This window comes from Chiloscyllium plagiosum, chromosome 27, assembly GCF_004010195.1.
Source record: "Chiloscyllium plagiosum isolate BGI_BamShark_2017 chromosome 27, ASM401019v2, whole genome shotgun sequence".
Lineage (NCBI taxonomy): Eukaryota > Metazoa > Chordata > Chondrichthyes > Orectolobiformes > Hemiscylliidae > Chiloscyllium > Chiloscyllium plagiosum.
In genome coordinates, this window is record NC_057736.1 from 27,374,897 (window position 1) to 27,396,678 (window position 21,782).

The 21,782-nt window shown below is 40.6% G+C and overlaps 1 protein-coding gene across 24 annotated transcripts in view; it reads right to left on the reverse strand.

Annotated features, from left to right (window-relative positions):
* macf1a (microtubule actin crosslinking factor 1a) overlaps positions 1-21,782 on the reverse strand; it is a 604,319-nt gene that overhangs the window by 75,502 nt on the left and 507,035 nt on the right. For 17 of the 24 annotated variants that reach the window (XM_043717780.1, XM_043717772.1, XM_043717782.1 and 14 more), the window contains 5 exons: positions 5,974-6,093; positions 4,729-4,836; positions 4,239-4,457; positions 1,949-2,152; positions 1,034-1,042 (listed from right to left, as the gene is read on the reverse strand). In XM_043717780.1, the coding sequence (XP_043573715.1) occupies positions 1,034-1,042; positions 1,949-2,152; positions 4,239-4,457; positions 4,729-4,836; positions 5,974-6,093 (660 nt within the window). The remainder of the gene's footprint in view (positions 1-1,033; positions 1,043-1,948; positions 2,153-4,238; positions 4,458-4,728; positions 4,837-5,973; positions 6,094-21,782) is intronic. The other 7 variants (XM_043717784.1, XM_043717779.1, XM_043717785.1 and 4 more) reach the window with 2 other exon arrangements.

Below are 21,782 nucleotides of genomic sequence, written 5' to 3' on the forward strand. Positions count from 1 at the left end.
CAACGAATATAATAACTATTATTCACTTCCATCAAAGATTAAACAGAAACTTATTTGATTCGTCACAATTAAACAAGTCCTCTGAATGAAGCTAAATTCTTATAATGTGTGACAAAATAAACTTATTTACTTAAAACCAAATGTCCCAAAGCTTCAAAATGTTGAATTATATTGTAGATCTTGCTCATCAACTTATAAGACCTATTCCATAGATTAAAATCACAACAATAACTGAACAAACACTTAATAGAGCTAGAAGTCAACTTAAGTGACATACAAAATTGGAAACATTAACAATTTTTAAAAAAAGAAATATAAATACTATAATAATTAGTTACATTGAAACATACATGAGAGCATAGTCTGGTTTTGTAGCAACTAGTTACTATATTGGTCTTGAAAAATATCCATTCACTTGGAAATTGGAAGTTAAACTAAGTGGGAGAAAACTACTTTCTCATATGGGCTGTAGAAGTCCTAACTTCAACAAAACGTTGAGATTGAATCATGTTAGAAATGGCAGGTGCTCACATTTCAGCATTACTTTGACAGTTATGTTCAGTCAGGCTCAGGTGAGAAGTGAAAATGGAATGATCAATCTGGAGGAATACAGAATTTTTGAAGTTGGACTCAAGGATATTATTTGACTAGCTGAGAGGTAGGTTTTAATCTAATCTGGACACATTAGGATTAAAAAGAAAATGTAGCTCAACAATAATATAAAAATAGACCAAGAAGCAGAAATGCTAAGATTTTTTTTTCAAAACAAAAATGCCAGTTGTCAATTACAGTGATGCAAAAGGAACAATTTTAAAAGCAATGTATTTTACTTAGTAAAATATAGCAAAATTGAACCCGCAACTATCAAACAAGCAGGTTTTTGGAGTACTGCATGTATAACTTTTGTATGCATTGTTTAGAGGCTGTCCAAGCTTCAGGTAACTGATTCCTAATGATAGACACATCAACACAAACTAAAATGGAAGAGCAACCTCAAAGTGCAGCAATCGATTTTCCAAGGAGCTCTGCTTACCTCAGCATGCTAATGAGTAGATTGATGAACACAACAATTAAACACAACGTAGCAGGATGTGTCGGCAAATAAACATTTAATTCCACGAGTTGAGCGGAATGGAAAACAAATGACATGTTAGTATGAGAAAACTATGAAGTGGGAACACAAGGGAATGCATTGAAACAGACAAATATGGAAGGGATACACTTTGCAAACATTCCTGATGTTTATGCCACGTGAAAGGAGTCTGTCATAATTTTCTTTCCATACTGCTGTACTGATCCCTACTCCCTACGCTGCATGCGTCATTCTTAATTTCCACTAGAATACTATGTTAAACACACTACATCAACACCACTGATGAAAAGAACAGCCAGTAAGGAAGTATCAATAAATAATTATATTAAGAAATGCATTAATTTAAAAAGGAGAAAATGGGCACACATTACCGGATATGACTTGCAAACAAAGCAAAAATTGAACCCACAACTATCAAATAAGCAGGTTTTCAGAGTATGCATTGTTTAGAGGCTGTCAAAGTTTCAGGTAACTGATTCCCAATTATAGATACATGCAAATTTATCAATGAATTGCTAATTCATCAAAAATCACCAACCTTTCTGTTTATTGGTCAATTAATCGGTCATTCATTGCAAATTATTACCTCACATTTCACTTTATTACTGTTTCCAATGGTTCTGAAACTAAAGGTACAATGACTCCAGGAGTAGAATATTTTCAAACAATGTAACTGATGTTGTCAAGGAGATGCCTGTAATCTAGACTAGCCAGCATTCTGAAGCAAGAATTATATTAGGTAGTGACAGCAATGGAGAACAAAAAGAATAAAAAGGAAAGACAATCCCCTTTTCATAATCAAATGAATATCCTCCGAAAAATCCCCATGCAAATGAGCTAGGATCACCGGCGTACCTGAGCAGACTGAGAAATTGCTTCATCCAAAGCCAAAGCCCGCTGTCTTGCATCCTGCTTTATTTTAGCATAAAGTTCTTCAGCTGTGGTATATTTTTCATGAACCATTTTACCCTCATCAGAATTCAACACCATCAGCTGAGGGCCAATCTTCATCAATTTATCGATATGAGGCTTGTGTTCGGAGATTGATTCACGAAGTTGCTGTTATGAAAAAAAAAACAGGTCGCAAAGTTGAAAGAACTCTAAATACATGGGGACATAAGATGACACTTCTTGCATAATATGAAACAAAATATCAAATGGGCAAATTCAGTATTTTGTGCTTCACAGGTGAGCCACACTCAGTCAGAGAACATAAGATTAGATTACTTTGATTAGATTACATTACAATGTGGAAACAGGCCCTTCGGCCCAACATGTCCACACCGACCCGCCGAAGCGCAACCCACCCATACCCCTACATTTACCCCTCACCTAACACTACGGGCAATTTAGCAAGGCCAATTCACCTGACCTGCACATCTTTGGACTGTGGGAGGAAACCGGAGCACCCGGAGGAAACCCACGCAGACACGGGGAGAATGCGCAAACTCCACACAGTCAGTCGCCTGAGGCGGGAATTGAACCCAGGTCTCAGGCGCTGTGAGGCAGCAGTGCTAACCACTGTGCCACCGTGCCGCCCACTATAATACTTAACAAATAGTAGGCGGCAATTTGGTCCTTCAATCCTGCCCTTTTGTAAGACGTTCTACATCAGTCACAGCTTTCCACATTTTCTGTATCAATGGAATGGAGACATGGAGATAAAGTGTCCATCCCTACTTTCAGTACACTGACAATTTAACGTTCACAAGTTCCTCTGACACAGAATTCCAAAGATTCACAACTTTTTAAGTGCAGAAACTTCTTATCTCAGATCTAAATGGCCATGTCTTATTCTGAGACTGTGACCTATCCCTTCTAGGATTTTTGTTCTGCATAAACTGTTCATTTGAATACATGGTGACTTTAAATATTTGACGTTTTGCTCACGTGGTATTTTAATTGACAATGTGTGAGCAACCTGCACGACCCTTTCAGATTGCTGCATGGCTATGAGCATACACAGCTTGCAAGAAACACAACCTCTAATATAGACGCTCTAGCCAAGTGAGAAATCCTTCCAGGAACTATCTTGTCAAACCTCTGAAGAATGTGTGTATTTCAATTAGGTCCCATCAAATCTCTCAAGAACAAATTTTATCTGCAATCTCTCCTCAAAGGGAAGGCCTTTCATCCAAGAAATCAATCCAATAATCTTGCATTGAACTTCCTCCAAGGAACATGTATCCTTTCTGAGGGAAGGAGACTGAAGCTGCACATAATACGATCTCATCAAGACACTGTACAACTCCAGCATGATGTCTTGCACATGAATTTCTTGAAAGTAAACACTTCATTGGTGTTTGTGGTTAGGACTTTAAATGCTAATGAAGCTGTCATCAGCTGGTTTCTTCAGCCTTGGGAAAACTGGAAGCTGCAGTGAGCTGAGGGCAGCCACAGGCAGCATTCCTTGTTGGCTGGGTGAAGGAACAGTGCTACATCCCTAGCTCTCTATAACCAACCCCTGCACCGACCTCCCCCCGTCCTGATCCTGAACCCCGCCCCCCCCCCACTACACAAACACAAATCATTCCAATCCTACAGTCCATCCCAGGATCAGGCATTCCGTCCCAACTCAAGGCTTCAGGATCAGATCAATTAAACCTTCTCCAGGGTCAGCAATCAGAACAATCCAACCCTGCAACTGCTTCTTCAGAGTGCTCCATCTGATCGGAAGCCACGCTTGCCAATCAGGTTGTCTGCCGAGCAAGGAACCTCAAGAAACGTGGAAGATAGAACACAGAAAATCAAACTCCTGGGGTTTTGGATATGTTCTACCTGGAATAGATGGTCCTGGCATTGGATAGTTTAAGTTGTTCCCTTTATGGTAGTTCTGATACACCATAGTCACCTTTTCCCACACTGACAACATACAGAATGTTCCCTTATCTTCTGTTTTCCTTCAATCCTAAATAGCTTACTGGTTTCAATGGAGAATCTGGCAACCTGAACTGCAAAGGCATGTATACACTGAAGAATTTAAGCGTATGGATAAATCTACATTAAATAAAAACAAAAGATTTGGAAAAAGCGTTGTGAAAGACTCGAAATATTAACTCTATTTCACTCTACAGATGCTTCCAGATTTGCTGAGTTCCTCCAGCATTGCATTTGTGTCACAATTCAACTGTCCTTTTATCCTTACCCTCATTTCTTCTTGTTGTAGTTTCAGCATCTCATGGTCAACAGCTGGTGGTGGGAGTTGTGATATCAGACTTCTGGTCTCATCAAGCCAAGGGCACAGCTCCTCATGTGTTTCCCAGAACTGGTTAATAAGGACTTGAGCCCGCTCCAATTGGGAGTATCTTTCAGTGTTCATCAGACTGACTGTCTCGTATTGTTGCTGCAACAAGTCCATTTTCTCCTATGTGGATGTGCGTACACATAGACATACATATTTTAGATTAATTATCACAGGGCCCTCCTTCAATATTCAATGTCTTGACTGACAATTTTACAATGTTTATTAAAATTTCACAAATTGTAATATTTCTGCCTTATGGCATGCAAATAATAATTCATTTTATGGAAGTAAATATGCACATTTCACAGCTTGGTTTTTATTAAGTGAATACATGTAATTGTAAACATTCAGTGTTCCTGGTAGGCCATCTGCAGAAATACCAAAATAATACCTGCAACATTGTTTTCTGTTCGTCACCGCAGGTACTTAGAATTTCTTCTTGAGTGTTTACCAATTCATCTATTGAATCCTTGTGCCTTATGACATCTATTGAAAAGGCCTAAAGACATTAAAGAAATGGTTTTAAAACATGGAAACACAACATCACATGATCTCTAGTGCCAATACTGCATATGGTGTCTAACTGTCTACAGTTCCTACCTTCAACATAACTCAGATCACTAAGTTTCATTTTGTTACGCTGACATGGTGCATACAAAGTCATGGATGAGTGAACCCGAGCGAAATAAAATGGAAGTTTAGGACAGCCAGAAAATTGTAAACTGCTTTGCAAATGGAATGTATGTGAGATGCAGCGTTAATTACTGCCTATTTTGGTTGAACCAGTGGTCAACTGGTTTGTAAGTTAATTATATTTCAAATAATCCTCGAGTTTCAGCTCTTCAAATAAGAACTGTAGATATAAGGACCAATTAGAATTTAATGGTTGTTTAAAAATATCAAACATAAGAATTTGATTAGCTCAGTTTGTCCAATAGTTTAAAGATCAGCAGTCTAGAACAGTTCCCTACAGAACACTATTAAATGCACTGCACGGATCAATACCCTAGTACACTACAGAGGGATAATGGGAAAAAGCTGAAAGTCTATTCATTAACACACCCTTAAATGGCACATGAACGTCATTTCAATAGTTAAAATTCATTCTACAGAACCTGATTTTAAACTGAATCCTAAATTTTAATCTACCATTGAAACAGGAATTGTAGCTAGAGAAAGGTAGGCTCACTACCCATTTCATAATTTGAATATGGTGGCAATCACTAACCATCACTTGTGTTTTGAACTGAACTGAATCTCAAAAGATGAGAAAAAAGAGACAGGAACAACTATATCAGAGTTGCGAATAAAATGAAAGGAGTTAAACTATTTTCCTTAAAATTGCTTATAGATATTATAACAATTTTCTCTCCCTCTTGAAAGGTATGACTTTTGGTTAGAGGGGAGAAATAGTTGAGGAAAACAAAACCAGATCAAGAGAAAATAAAATGACCAACAGAAAGTAAATCTTTTCCTTCACCAAAAGATTTAGTATACAGCATGAATTTGCAGCAAATAAAATAGTGTAAAGTGTACATAATATGGAACAATAGTGCATAATTTATTCAAAGGATACCTGTAGAAATGGATTATATCAGATGCAAGTTCGGAGTCACCATGTACACATTATTCCTACCTTCTGCACCTGAAGTTGAGCTGTTGTCTGATCTTGTTCGAGCCTTATTGGGCCCAAGGCTGTCAACTTTCGCATGGTTTCTGCCACCCAGGTAAGCTCGGAGTCGGCAGCCTGCTCATACTAGCAGAAAGGAGAAGCAGCACGGAACATTAAGGGAACAAAGCAGACACACAGCTTTACACAAAAACAGATGGACAGAAACAAAGCAGAGCTGCAATTGGAACACAGGTAGTGCCAGAAAAATCAGAGATGAACTACTCTGGCTCATATATTAATTGTTGCTTAGAGCAATTCCACAATTTTTTCTAACAACACACAAGTCCACCACCTTAGACTTGTTCAGTGCAGTTGTAATGCACAGCAGTATATTGCTATATTCAGCTAGTAGAAAGAGAGCACTGCAGATGCTGGAGATCAGAGTCTAACATGTGATACTGGAAAAGCACAGGAGGTCAGACAGCAACTGCAGATGCTGGAAATCAGATTCTGGATCAGTGGTGCTGGAAGAGCACAGCAATTCAGGCAGCATCCGAGGAATTGCTGTGCTCTTCCAGCACCACTGATCCAGAATCTGGTTTCCAGCATCTGCAGTCATTGTTTTTACCTTGCTGGAGATCAGAGTCTAACATGTGATACTGGAAAAGCACAGGAGGTCAGACAGCATCCGAGGAGCAGAAGAATCAACCTTTTGGGCATAAGCCCTTCATCAGGAACGAGGCTTGTGGACTGAGGGAGCTGAGAGATAAATGGGAATGGGGTGGGGCTGTGGGGAAGGTAACTGAGAGTGCGGTAGGTAGGTGGAGGTGGGGTAATGTTGGGAAGGAAGATCGACAGGTCATGAGGGCGGTGGCTAGGTGGAAGGTAGCAACTGGGATAAGGTGGGGGGCGGCGATGAGGAAACTAGTGAAGTCCACATTGATGCTGTATGGTTGGAGGTTCCCAAGGTAGAAGATGAGGCGTTCTTCCTCCCGGCGTCAGGTGGTTAGAGTCTGGTGATGGAGGCGGCCCTGGACCTGCAATGTCCTTGGCGGAGTGGAAGGGGAAGTTGAAGTGGTCAGCTACGGGATGGTGGGGTTGGTTGGTGCGCGTGTCCTGGAGACATTCTCTGAAGGGCTCTGCAAGTAGGAGTCTCCCCAATGTAGAGGTGGCCACATCGGGAGCAACAGATGCAGTAAATTACATGCATGGAAATGCAGGTAAATCTCTGATGGATATGGAAGGCTGGTGATGGAGGCGGCCCTGGACCTGCAATGTCCTTGGCGGAGTGGAAGGGGAAGTTGAAGTGGTCAGCTACGGGATGGTGGGGTTGGTTGGTGCGCGTGTCCTGGAGACGTTCTCTGAAGGGCTCTGCAAGTAGGCGTCTCCCCAATGTAGAGGTGGCCACATCGGGAGCAACGGATGCAGTAAATTACATGCATGGAAATACAGGTAAATCTCTGATGGATATGGAAGGCTCCAAGGCTTCTTTGGGGCCTTGGATGGAGGCGAAGTGGGGGTGGGGTGGGGTGGGGCTGGAAAAAAAAAAAAGAGGTGTGGGTACAGGTTTTGCAATTCCTGTAGTGGCAGTGAAGGTGCCGGGAGGGGAAGGTAGGCTGGTGGGGCGGTGGACCTGACAAAGGAGTCGCGGAGGGGAATGGCCCTTACGAAAAGCAGATGGGATGAGGAGGGAAATAGATCTCTGGTGGTGGGGTCCATTTGTAGGTGTTTTGTTTTGTTGAGTTAGTCACCGTTGATAGAGATGGAGAGGTCCAAAAAGGGGAGAGAGATGTCTGAGATGGCAATGGTGAACTTAAGGTTGGGACAGAATGCGTTGGTAAAGTTGATGAACTGTTCAACGTCCTCGTGGGAGCACGAGATGGCACCAATACAGTCATCAATGTAACGGAGGAAAAGGTGGGGGTTGGTGCCGGTGTAACTGCAGAAGATGAACTGTTCCACGTATCCCACAAACAGACAAGCATAGCTGGGCCCCATGGCTACCCCTTTAGTGGGAGGATTCAAAGGAGAAATTGAGGGTGAGGGCCAGTTCAGCCAAACAAATGAGTGGAGGAGTACTGGAGGGAATGCCGGGAGAGGAAGAAACAAAGAGCTTGGAGGCTTTCTTCATGGCTGATCAAGGTGTATAAAGGACTGGATGTCCAATGTGAAGATGAGGCGTTGGGAACCGGGGCAACGAAAGTCTTGGAGGTGGTGGTGTCTCAAATATATGTGAGGAGTTCCTCAACCAGGGGAAATAGGACAGATCAAGGTATGTGGAAATGAGTTGGGTTTACTTTTGTTGAGTTGGTCATTGTTGATGGGGATGGAGGTGTCCAGGAAGGGGAGGGAGGTATCTGAGATGGTCCATGTGAACTTAAGCCACCTACACTTGGAGCACACCACCAGATATTTATTATCCTCCCCACCCCTGTTCGCTTTCCGTAAAGAGCATTCCCTCCGCAACTCCCTTGTCAGACCCATGCCTCCCACCAACCCACCCTTCCCTCCGGACACATCCTCCTGCCACCGCAGAAACTGCAAGACCTGCACCCACACCTCCCCCCTCACTTGCATCCATGGCCCCAAGGGAACCTTCCACATCCATCAGAGTTTTATCTGCACTTCCACAAGTCATTTACTGTATCCATTGCTCTTGACGTGGTCTCCTCTACATTGGGGAGACAGGATGCCTACTTGTACAGTGCTTCAGAGAACATCTCAGGGACACCCGCACCAACCAATCCCACCGCCTCGTGGCCAAACACTTCAACTCCCCCCTCCCAATCTGCCAAGGATATGCAGGTCCTGGGCCTCCCCCATCACCACACCCTAACCACCCGACTCCAGGAGGAAGAACACCTCACAGCTCCTGATGAAGGGCTAATCCCCAAAATGTCAATTCTACTGCTTCTCGATGCTGCCTGACCTGCTGTGCTTTTCCAGCACCACACTCTACTATTGCTAGATTCAGTCCATTTTAAAAATTTAGCTGTAAGAAAAGATATTAAATGCAGCAACATTTATTTTGCTAAAAAAAAGATAGATTTGTTGATGCTTTTCACTATGCACTTATCAGGATAATTCAAAAGAAATAACAATGTAAAGGGAAAACATTAAGATTGGCCTCAATTGCAACCTTGTAAAATGGGGCTCAAGCCATTCGTTCACTGTGCAAGCTTGACTTCAACATAGGATGCAAAGCCATCTTTGGATGACACTGACCAAAGTATTTCTCATTGTATAACTGACAAAGGGACCAAAAGCCATCAATATTGCTAGCCCTGGAAAGTGCTATACTTTAGATATCTTCAGAAGGTAACTGACCAAGAACTGAAGGTAACTACATTATGCTATTATGCAGTTGCAAAGATGATTGGCACCATTCCTGAAGAAGGGCTTATGCCCGAAACGTCGATTCTCTTGTTCCCTGGATGCTGCCTGACCTGCTGCGCTTTTCCAGCAACACATTTTCAGCACCAATAGAATACCTCCATTAAGCTAAAACAATTTAATTACTACACAATTGTGATATATGAATTTCACACCAGTGTAATGCTCAGTAAATGGGCCATATATCATAAATACTGGCAGATTGTACCCAACAGCATATCCCTTTGGCTGTTTTGAACAAAAATACTGACAATACACAATCATTCAATGCCTGCATGATCCAAAACAGAGTGTCCAACTTTACATTTAATTCCACAATTGGACAAAATTTGTTAAAAAATCCAGAGTGGACTAGGAATTACATTGATGTATTTTTAAGATGGTCAGTTGGACTTGCACTTGTGCCTGTGGGAATTGCACAAATTGAGAGACACGGCTCTGTTCTTTGCAAAAAGAATGAAGGAACACGTACACACATTGCACCCATTTCAATTTAACAAACTAAGCAACAGCTGTTCTCTCATCCATTCCTTAAGACAATGCCTTGATTAATCATTACCAACCATGTTGGCTGGATTCAAGATGACACCACAGCATGGTGAATCTTTAGGACTGTCTACATCAGATCTTATTCTTACATATCTTATGATCATTCTGCTCTCTTAAACCTCAATTCTAGTCTTTCAGAATTACTAATAATGGTCTCTTCTCCTTTCAGGTCTGAAGACTCTCCAACTGGTGAGACGCGATTACAGATGCTGGAATGATCTTGGCAAGCCAAGAGAAGTCAATGGTTTACCAGCCTCCTGCAAGCCTGACCTCCCCATGGAAACCCAGACCTAAGGACCAACCAATGTGGGAAGAGGACCAGACCCAATGGTGACCCAACATTGAGGATGCCCGACTGAACCAACCACAGATTCCCTCCCCCCCCGCGAATGGTCAAGGCTGCAACTCATGTCCAGGACCACATCAGATGCACCTATTTCAGAGCAGAAGACTTCCTGCACTGATATCTAGGATTGACTAGGAGCAGCATCTCCCCATGAAATGGGGGACATGCACTGGACTTCAGGTAAGATTGAAACTTCACTGTTTCAAATCCCCACCCACTTCCCAGCATACTTGTGTCAAATGTTCAAGCCACTGAAAACAAGATGGATGATTTTAAAGCTAGACTCACTTCCAAATGGAATTGAGAGACTACTGTGTGCTCTGTTTCACAGAGACATGGCTCACCTGCCACATGGGTTCACCTCCACTATCCTGACAGTGGTCTACATCCTACCCCATGTAGCAGTGAAGACTGCACTTGATGAAGTAGACAGCGCTACAAACAGTCGAGATGGAATACCCCAGGCCTGTTCACTGTAAACAGTGATGTGAACCAGGCCAACCTCAAGAATGTGCTACCAAAATACCATTGACACATCTCCTGCTCCACTAGAGGTCCTATCATCCTTGACCATTGCTATACAACCAAAGATTCCTACTACTCTATCATCCATCTGCATTTTGGAAAATCAGATGACAACCGTGTGCCTCCTCCCAGCTTATAAACAGAAATTGAAACATGAGGACCCAATACAGAAGGTAGTGCAGTGCTGGTTTGAGGCAACAGAAGGGCTTCTGCAGGACTACTTATAATTGGTGGACTGGTCCTTATTCAAGAACTCAGTGGCCAACCTGAATGAGTATGTCGCAACCATTATAGATTTCATTAGTAAGTGTGTAGAAGACTGCATACCGAAATAGTTAATCTGAACGTTCCCCAACCAGAAAATGTGGATGAACAGGGAGATCCACTCTCTACTGAAGTCCAGGACTGAGGCATTCAAGTTGGGTAAGCCTGATCTATACAGGAAATCCAAATATAATATTCATAAGGCCAGAGATGCCAAGAGGCAATACCAATCTAGATTTGAGACCCAATCTAACCAAACTAATCGAATGTAGCAAGGCTAACATGATATAATGGGCTACAAAGCGAAGTCAAACAAAATGGAGGGCAACATTACATCTCGACTTGATGAGCTCAATGCATTTGACGCTCACTTTGAGCAGATCAGTGAAATGATCTCACCCGCCCCAATAGATCCCATATCCACGGTCACCAACGCAGATGTTAAATCAGCCTTCTTCAGAGTGAACCCATGGAAAGTGACTGGTCCTATGGGAATCCCCAGCCACGCACTCAAAATCCTCTGCGGATCAGCAGGCAGGAGTATTTGCTGACATCTTTAACCTTCTCTTACTTCAATCTGAAATTCCCACCTGCTAAAAAGGACTACCATCAATTTAGATGCCGAAGAAAAAATCATGTAGCACGCCTCAATAACTACCACCTGATGGCTCTGATCTCCGTAATTATGAAGTGCGAGAGGTTAGTCATGGCTCATGTCAAATCCAGCCTCTCAAATTACATTGATCCTTTGCAATTCGCCTACCAAACCAACAGGTCCAAAACAGACACCACCTCCCGAGCCATACACTCATCTCCTTGGTACATCTGGATAACAAGGAAACCCATATCAGGCTCCTATTTTTTGATTACAGCTATGCCTTCAACACCATAATTCCAAATAAACTCCTCTCCAAACTCAGACTAAGGTCTCGGTTTCCCACTCTGTAACTGGATCCTAGACTTCCTATCCCATAGATCACAATCAGCAAGAATAGATGACAGCACCTTCTCCACGAAAATCCTCAACATTGGTGCCCCACAAGGCTACATACTCAGCTCCCTATTACACTCAAGATTGCATGGCCAAATTCCACTCCAATTCCATTTACAAGTTAGCTGATGATACCACTGTTGAAGGTTGGATCTCAAACAATAACAAGACCGAGTACATGAAAGCGATCAAGCGTTTAATGACATAGTGCAAAGACAATAACCTCTCCAACATCAGCAAAACAAAGGAGTTGGGCATTGACTTCAGTAAATGGAGTGAGGGGCACACCCCTGTCTGCATCAATGGTACTAAAGTGAAGACGGTAGTCAAAGCCAAGTTTTGAGGAGTAAACATCACCAACAATCCAGTCCATCCACGTTGATGCAATAATCAAGTAAGCACACCAACACCTCTACTTTGTCAGGAGGCTAAGGAAATTTGGCATGTCCACAAAGACTCTTACCAATTTTTATAGATGCATCTTAGAAAGCATCCTTTCTGGATGTATCACAGCTTAGTATGGCAACTGGTCTTCCCAAGACTGCAAGAAACTGCAGAGTCATGAACACAGCTCAGTCCATCATGCAAACTAGTCTTTGATTCATTGACTCCATCTATACTTCCCGTTACCTTGGCAAAGTAACCAAGAAAATCCAATATCCTTCCAACCTGGTTATACTCTCTTCCAACCTCTTCAAGTGGGCAGCAGATATAAAAATTTGAATATATGTACAAAAACAGCTTCTTCCCCACTTTTAATCAGACTTTTGAACAGACCTCTCAAATGTTAATGTCAATCTCTCTCTCCACACTTTTTCTGTAGCTGTAACTGTTTTGCACTCTGTACTTCTACTTGATCACACTTTGTATGATTTGATCAGCTTGCACAGCACACAAAACAATACTTTTCATTGTATCTTTGCACATGACAACAATAAAATCAAATATTGATTTAAGTTTGAACAAACCTTGGTTGTTAACTGCTAGTTATCTAACCGGTACATTCTCCATGGTGTTATGGAAGAGACCAAATGTCCCCAGAATATATTAAGAAAATAGCCCAAAGCTTAACTTTTTCTTATTTAAAAGATAAGTGTAAAGCGTTGTGTTCCAAATGCATTTCAATTGGTCAAACTACCAAGCTTGAAACAAAACACACTTTCTTCATACATGATAATCAAGATACAGATAAAATAAAATTGGCTTAACTGTAACTCTATTGAAATGCTTAACAAAATAATACATACACTCCACTACTAATTAACCTTTCCAATATTGTAGCATCCCATAAATATACCATTGTCAAAGACAAACTCAGTGAAATAAATTGCCTCACGTAATTTTAGCAGCAGGCAGAGAACCCCATCTTTTAGATGTAACAGTGAGAGGAATAAAAGCTTCTACATCCAGCTTCAGGTCAACAGCAACTACTACTGAAGGTCAACATGTTTTAAAAAAAAAGCTTCTGTGGGAACTTTACCCCATCCATTCAAGCTGCTTCTATTATTCCAGCTTAAAAAAAACCTAAAGGCCTCACAAACTGTTTACTTTATTGGCTCTGGAGCAGACGGTTCATTATCTCTGTCTCAATATTTCTGCAAGAAAAAAACCCAGGACAAAATAGAAATCTTAAAGTCATATTATTGTCACAATAATGACATCTCTACCAGAATTCATTTGCCAGCCTAACCGCACTCTTCACATATAGCATTAAATAGTTTTCTTTTTATATTGTAATTTCTTATGAACTGTCCTGATGTATAAGATGAAAAGTTTTGACATAAAGTGTCACTCTTTGTCAAGTTAGGTACCAAATAACTATTATAGTTCTTAATTTATTGATTCCGTAAACAAATCAAGCAGATTAATTTTAACTTAAAAATGAAATTTGTAAATTGAAAACGTCTAGTTTACAGGGACACTTCCTGTTTGTAATTGCAGACCAGAACAACATATTTACTGGCACTCAAAACCTGTTTAATAAAACATTTAAATGATGTTTGATTGTATTAATCACTGATATGACCAAAACGGTGTGATTTTGATTTCCCCTCTCATGCAGAAAATGAGAGGGGAAAGAATATTCAGCAGTGAATATTGTCCACGAATTTAACCATCTCCAATGAAGCAGCTTTTAAATGGACTTTCCTGGTTCTCAGAATGTATTGAGCTCACGCAGCAAGTAGCGCAAACAGTAATTATCTGTAGATTTTGGTCTTTGCCTCGATTATTCTATTTTTTTAGACCATTTCATGCCCTGACAGTTACCTGTGTAGAGTGTATACATCTACCTTCTCTCCTCAATTTCAGTGAGCGTTATACCAATTTATCCTATCAAACCAGTCAGAGTCATAAAGATGTACAGCATGGAAACAGACCCTTCGGTCCAACCCGTCCATGCCGACCAGATATCCCAACACAATCTAGTCCCACCGCCAGCACCCAGCCCATATCCCTCCAAACCCTTCCTATTCATATACCCATCCAAATGCCTCTTAAATGTTGCAATTGTACCAGCCTCCACCACTTCCTCAGGTAGCTCATTCCATACATGTACCACCCTAGGGGCAACTATTTCACAGTAGGTCTCTTTTATATCTTTCCCCTCTCACCCTAAACCTATGCCCTCTAGTTCTGGACTCTCTGACCCCAGGGAAAAGACGTTGTCTATTTATCCTATCCATGCCCTTCATGATTTTGTAAACCTCTAAGGTCACCTCTCAGCCTCTGACACTCCAGGGAAAACAGTCCCAGCCTGTTCAGCCTCTCCCTATAGCTCAAATCCTCCAACCCTGGCAACATCCTTGTAAATCTTTTCTGAACCCTTTCAAGTTTCACAACATCTTTCCAATAGGAAGGAGACCAGAATCTACATAGGCAATATTCCAACAGTGGCCAAACCAATGTTCTATACAGCTGCAACATGACCTCCCAACCCCTGTACTCAATACTCTGATCAATAAAGGAAAGCATACCAAATGCCTTCTTCACTATCCTGTCTACCTGTGACTCCACTTTCAAGGAGCTATGAACCTGCACTCCAAGGTCTCTTTGTTCAGCAACATTCCCTAGGACCTTACCATTAAGTGTATAAGTCCTGCTAGGTTTTGCCGTCCCAAAATGCAGGACCTCGCATTTATCTGAATTAAACTCCATCTGTCACTTCTCAACCCATTGGCCCCCCTGATCAAGATTCTGTTGTAATCTGAGGTAACCCTCTTCGCTGTCGACTACACCTCCAATTTTGGTAAAAAAAAACTTTTATTGGTCTTTGCATTTTCTTCTCCAGAGGAAAATGCTTCAAACATGGGATAATACAAGGTCATTTGCTGGTTTGAGTCAGTTCATCCCATACCCCCATATGTAATACCCTTTTTGAACACAAATCAAAAAGGAAATTTCAATAAAATTTCTCCCAATTTCTTCAAAACTAAGCAAAAAAGTGTACAATATTTATACATCCAACAGTAACAACCATTCTATCCTTTGTTCAATTGCACTAAATTAGAAGGACTAAGGAGTTCAAAATCTACTTTGTATACTGAAAATGTTTAAATCACTGTTATCCATGCTTATTCCCAAAAACTCTAATGCTGTTCCCAATGATATTTATTCAATTTACTCATTTTTGAAGTTAGCTAACTTTTTGTGAAGAGTCGCTTTTCCATGAATATTACACTCAGAATACATTTGTAGCGACTTGATCATGTCTGAAGAACCTGACTGAAGTTTCAAAATATTGGAAAAGGCATGCCAGTGGGTATTATTCATAATGGAGTTCCCGAAATGATTTGATTTTATGAACAGCTCGGTAGCTAAATTTGAAATTCATGGAACTGAGGGCAAATTTATGTCCTGGTCAGGAAATTAACTGAGCGACAAGAATCAGAGATTGAAGATGATGGCCAGGTACTCTAATCATCAGGTGGTGACTAATGGTGTCATCAGGGATCTATGTTGGAGCCTCAACCAATGAAGAATAAATACAATAATTTAGGTGACAGAATAAAGAACCACATGTCTAAGTTTGCCATTGCATAGATGGTATTGTAATATGTGCAGATCTAAGTATACAATTTATGGCTTAGGAAAACAGGGAGAAAGCTACAACAAATAATTTAAAAGTAGACAAAAGATGAGGTCATTCATTTTGGGCTTCTATGGGGTAGATCAGAATACCCTTTAAATTGTGAAAACCTAGAAGAAATGGAAATCTAACAAGATTTAGGGATCAATGTACACAGATCATTAAGATGCCATGGATAGATACAAAAGATAAATCATAAAAATTAATGAAATCCATCACTTCTGATCTAGAGAACTGGGACTTAAGTTCTAGGTTGACCACACATGGAGTTCTGTGTTCAGTACACCTTAGCACAGCAAACCTTAGTAAGGTCTTCAGAGGGAGTTGACAATTAAGAGAATGATGCCCGAATTCCAAATATTAAATTATGAATGGAAATTATGCAAACTAAGATTTTTTTAATATGTTAAGGATGATTTGATTAAACTCTTCCAAGAACTTATGGAGAACCAAAACGACAGAAACTACTTCATTGCTTGGGAAATCTAGGATCGAGAACACAACCTAAAGGTGAAAGCCAGACCTCTCAGGGGTAAAGTTCGAAAACACTTCTATGTGCAAAAGATGGAATGTGGATAAATTTGGCATGATCATCTTCGGATTACAGTTGATGTAGGCCAGCTATTACTTTAAAAAAGGACACTAATAGAGTTCTGTTAATCAAAAAATATTCAGACATATGGGACAAATGCATATACATGATGTGATGTTACAGATCAGCACAATCTCAATGAATAGTGGAACAGGCTGAAGAGTGAAATGGCTTTATCCTGTTCCTATAACTTCAGAGCTCTACTGTAACTGAATTTGAAGCTTGCTTGAAATATTCTTATATTTTCTTACAAATGTCATCATTATACTAAATGGCCGCCTTGATCTGAAAAATGAGTGCCCAATAGCTAACGAGTAAACGTACGTCCTTGTGAATCCAATAGAGAACATGAGGTATATAAAAGGAAGCAATTTTCTTTTGTCAGCTGCCCACACTAGCTCATGTTCATTCTTATTGAATTGGAGGGGATTAAAATCTTTTTCAGGATACATTTGACATAGAAAAATCAGTGACAGTTAAACAATGCAGGATAAGGGGAGTATTGAACACTTCTTGCAAGATGGCAATAACTGCAGCAAGAATACATCAAATGTTTGAGTATTGAAAATGGATTCTGATAGTAAACTAACCCCCACCCTTGCTACTGAACAAAAATTTTGCTCCATTGGTACATGAAAAAATTACTGTGTGGTGGTATCCTCTGTTAACTGAGGGGCATTGCACAGCAAATTTTGGAATTTATATTTCATTCTTCAGCAGCTTCAAACATTTCTATATCAATCCTGTTAACAGTTTCAAGTTTACAGATGAAGGTGGAAGACAAAGTTTGCTTGTTGACATTCTTCAGAAGGCAGATGAGACAAGGTTTAATCGAGAAGTTTGCAAATGTGATGACAATATATAGAATACAAACTGTAGCAAAAGTTTAACCCTTTGAGAGTTATTTTGTTAAAAATAGCAAGCCATGTTTCTCAATTATAGTTAAAACCCTTAATTTGCACAATTCCAATCATGTGCAGAACAATATTTGAGACAGGAAGATAAACTGAAGTAGCAATGTTCTCCAGTGGAATTTAGATTAATTTTTAAAGGGCTAAACAATACAACCCTTAAAGGGTTAAACAAGATAATAACAAAGAACTTCTGACAAATAAATATGGCAAAGCACACTTTACAGCAACTAAGTTTATAGGCAGTTATACAAGTAAATTATGCTGAGTGGTGGTTAATATGAGAGTGAGGATCACATAAATCACCTAATTCAAATAAATCAAGCACTCATACACAATGTAAATAGAGTATATATAAATTTTCACTGGCTTACAAATGACTGGTGTCTGATGCTAATGAATAATTGTTTTGAAACTTTTTCCAGTGTGCAAATATGTCCAGGACATTATACAACAAAACCACATTTGGTAAAATGTACCTCACCACCCTTTGAACTTCATGGCACTAGCTCCTCCAGACATACACTCGACATCTACCACAAACATTATTGTTCAATAGTGACTAAGCCTTTTATTTAACAAATACTACTTAAAAGATAAACTTAGTCAATCCAATACATTTGTCGTTGCAGACATGACCAACACCAAATGGCATTCTCTTTTGCAATTAAAGAAAAACTGGTGAATAGGGTGCTAGTCAACAAAAAAAATCTAATGATCTATCTTTGCAAATAATTAAAAAGGTACTTCTTTGAATTACAATGCTCATTTGAATAAAAATATCAAATGATATAATTTTCAAAGTTAGTGAGTTTCGAGATTTATAGCTCAGGTTGAAGTTCTGGATCTAAGTTTGCTCACTGAGCTGGAAGGCTCATTTTCAGATGTTTCTTCACCCTATTAGGTATCATCATGATGCAGAGACTCGAACAAACAGCTCTGCCAACCATCCAACCCAAACTTTGGGTCCGCTACGTGGATGACACCTTTGTCATCACTAAACATAACAAATTAGAGGAAACCTTCAAGAGCATCAATAATATCCTTAATGGCGTAAAATTCACAAAACAGGAGGAAAACAACAAACTGGCATTGCTAGATGTCACAGTAGAGTGAACAGTCAATAGAGAACTTCAAACCAGCAAAACACCACGTATGGACCAAATACTGAACTGCAGAAGCAATCATCTCAATACTCACAAACGAAGTTGCATCAGAACATTATTTCAACCAGCCGCAGCACAGAGGAACTACAAAGAGTAGAGGAAAATCACCTATGCAGTGTATTAAAAAAGAATGGGTACCCAATGAACACAGTCTGCCGATTTCTCAGCAACATTTCCAAACAAGCAGACAAAACAATCTAGCCACTATCCCCAACATCAAAGGCATCTTGGAAATGACTGCCAAACTACTCAAACCTCTTGGCATCATGGTAGCCGACAAACCCACCAACACGCTAAAACAGCAGCTAATGAACTTAAAGAAGACCCTGTACAGACAACAAGCAAAATGAACGTCATTTACAAAATACCTTGCAAGAACTGTAACAAATACTACATTGGACTAACATTCTGAAAACGAGCCACCAGGATACATGAACATCAACTAGCCACAAAAACACATGACCCACCATCACTAGTATCCTTACATACAAATAACTTTGACTGGGACAACACATCCATCCATCCTAGGACAAGCCAAACAGAGATATGCACGAGAATTCCAAGAAGCATGGCACCCAACCTGAAATCTAACAAACAAACACATTGACTTGGATCCCATCTACCACCCTCTGGAGAAAAACAGGAAATGATATCACCAACCCTAAACACAACCAGAAAGCAGGACATAACACCAGTGCTTCACCAGAGGCTCACTGATGATGTTACCTAGTATAGTGATGAAATGTCTGAAAACGAACCTTCCAGCTCAGCGAGCAAACTTTACATCTAATTTTCAAAGTCATTCCAACTTATCATACTACTATCTACTGGATGACTATGGAGTTAAGCTCTTATGAGCATTTTAAAAAGAATCAAGTATACTTGTCACGCTCTGGGGATCCTTCAAGCTGTGGAAACTCGAAATTGCCACTCAGATATATGGATGAGTTATACTATTCTTGAAATTTAGTAATCTACTGCAAAGAAAGCTTGTCTCAAATATGGAGATATATTTTTGGGCAAGGAGATCACATACAAAGGAGGTCTTGCATCATGCAGCTTACACACATCCAATCTTTTCTCTCTCCACCTATGCAGGGATCGCATAGGTCACATCACCACATATTTGCAGGTTGTTGAAGCCCATATACACACACAGTAAAAATTAGAAATTTAACTTTTTTTTAATGATATGGTGAAGACTACAATGGATAGTGGCACCACAACAATCCCTAGGACCTGATCAGGTGTACCTGAGAACTGTTTGGGAAGCTGGAGAAGTGATTGCTGCGCCTCTTGCTGAGATATTTATATCATCGATAGTCACAGGTGAGGGGCTGGAAGACTGGAGGTTGGCTAACGTGGTGCCACTGTTAAAGAAGGGTGGTAAGGACAAGCCAGGGAACTATAGACCAGTGAGCATGACCTCGGTGGTGGGCAATTTGTTGGAGGGAATCCTGAGGGGCAGGATGTACATGTATTTGGAAAGGCGGGGTCTGATTAGGAATAGCCAACATGGCTTTGTGTGTGGGAAATCATGTCTCACAAACTTGATTGAGTTTTTTGAAGTAACAAAGAGGATTGATGAGGGCAGAGTGGTAGATGTGATCTATATGGACTTCAGTAAGGCATTTGACAAGGTTCCCCAAGGGAGACTGATTAGCAAGGTTAGATCTCATGGAATACAGGGAGAAGTAGCCATTTGGATACAGAACTGACTTCAGGGTAGAAGACAGAGGGTGGTGGTGGAGGGTTGTTTTTCAGACTGGTAGCCTGTGACCAGTGGAGTGCCACAAGGATTGGTGCTGGGTCCTCTACTTTTTGTCATTTACATAAATGATTTAGATGTAATCATAAGAGGTACAGTTAATAAGTTTGCAGATGACACCAAAATTGGAGATGTAGTGGACAGCGAAGAGAGTTACCTCAAATTACAACAGGATCTTGACCAGATGGAGTTTAATTCAGATAAATGCGAGGTGCTGCATTTTGGGAAAGCAAATCTTAGCAGGACTTATACACGTAATGGTAAGGTCCTAGGAAGCGTTGCTGAACAAAGAGACCTTGGAGTGCAGGTTCATAGCTCCTTGAAAGTGGAGTTGCAGGTAGATAGGATAGTGAAGGCAGCGTTTGGTATGCTTTCTTTTATTAATCAGAGTATTGAGTACAGGAGTTGGGAGGTCATGTTGCGGCTGTACAGGACATTAGTTAGGCCACTGCTGGAATACTGTGTGCAATTCTAGTCTCCTTCCTATCGAAAAGATGTTGTGAAACTTGAAAGGGTTCAGAAATGATTTACAATGATGTTGCCAGGGTTGGAGGATTTGAGCCATAGGGAGAGGCTGAACAGGCTGAGGTTCTTTTCCCTGGAGCGTCGGAGGTTGAGGGGTGACCTTATAGAGGTTCACAAAATTATGAGGGACATGGATAGGATAAATAGACAAAGTCTTTTCCCTGGGGTCGGGGGGTCCAGAACTAGAGGGGAAAGATATAAGAGACCTAAGGGGCAACTTTTTCACACAGAGGGTGGTATGGGTATGGAATGAAATGAGCTGCCAGAGGAAGTGGTGGAGGCTGGTACAATTGCAACATTTAAGAGGCATTTGGATGGGTATATGAATAGGAAGGGTTTGGAGGGATATGGGTCGGGTGCTGGCAGGTGGGACTAGATTGGGTTGGGATATCTGGTCAGCATGGACGGGTTGGACTGAAGGGTCTGTTTCCATGCTGTACATCTCTATGACTCTATGTAGTTGAGTTTAGGATTAATGTTAAAGAAACTCCCACGCTATCGCACAAAGCCACACGGAAAAAAAAATCAAACCAAAGGAGGAGGAATTAGCAAGGGTAAAAGTGCCTGCTACAGATGTGAGTTTTAAGACCTGTCTTAAAAGTAGAACATGCTCGTAAAAGATTGAAGTAACTAAACGCACAAAACTTGAACTGTGTTTCAGAAAAGAAAGGACTGAGGCCCCCATATGGCAAAGCAGAAAGTTGCCAGTATTTGTG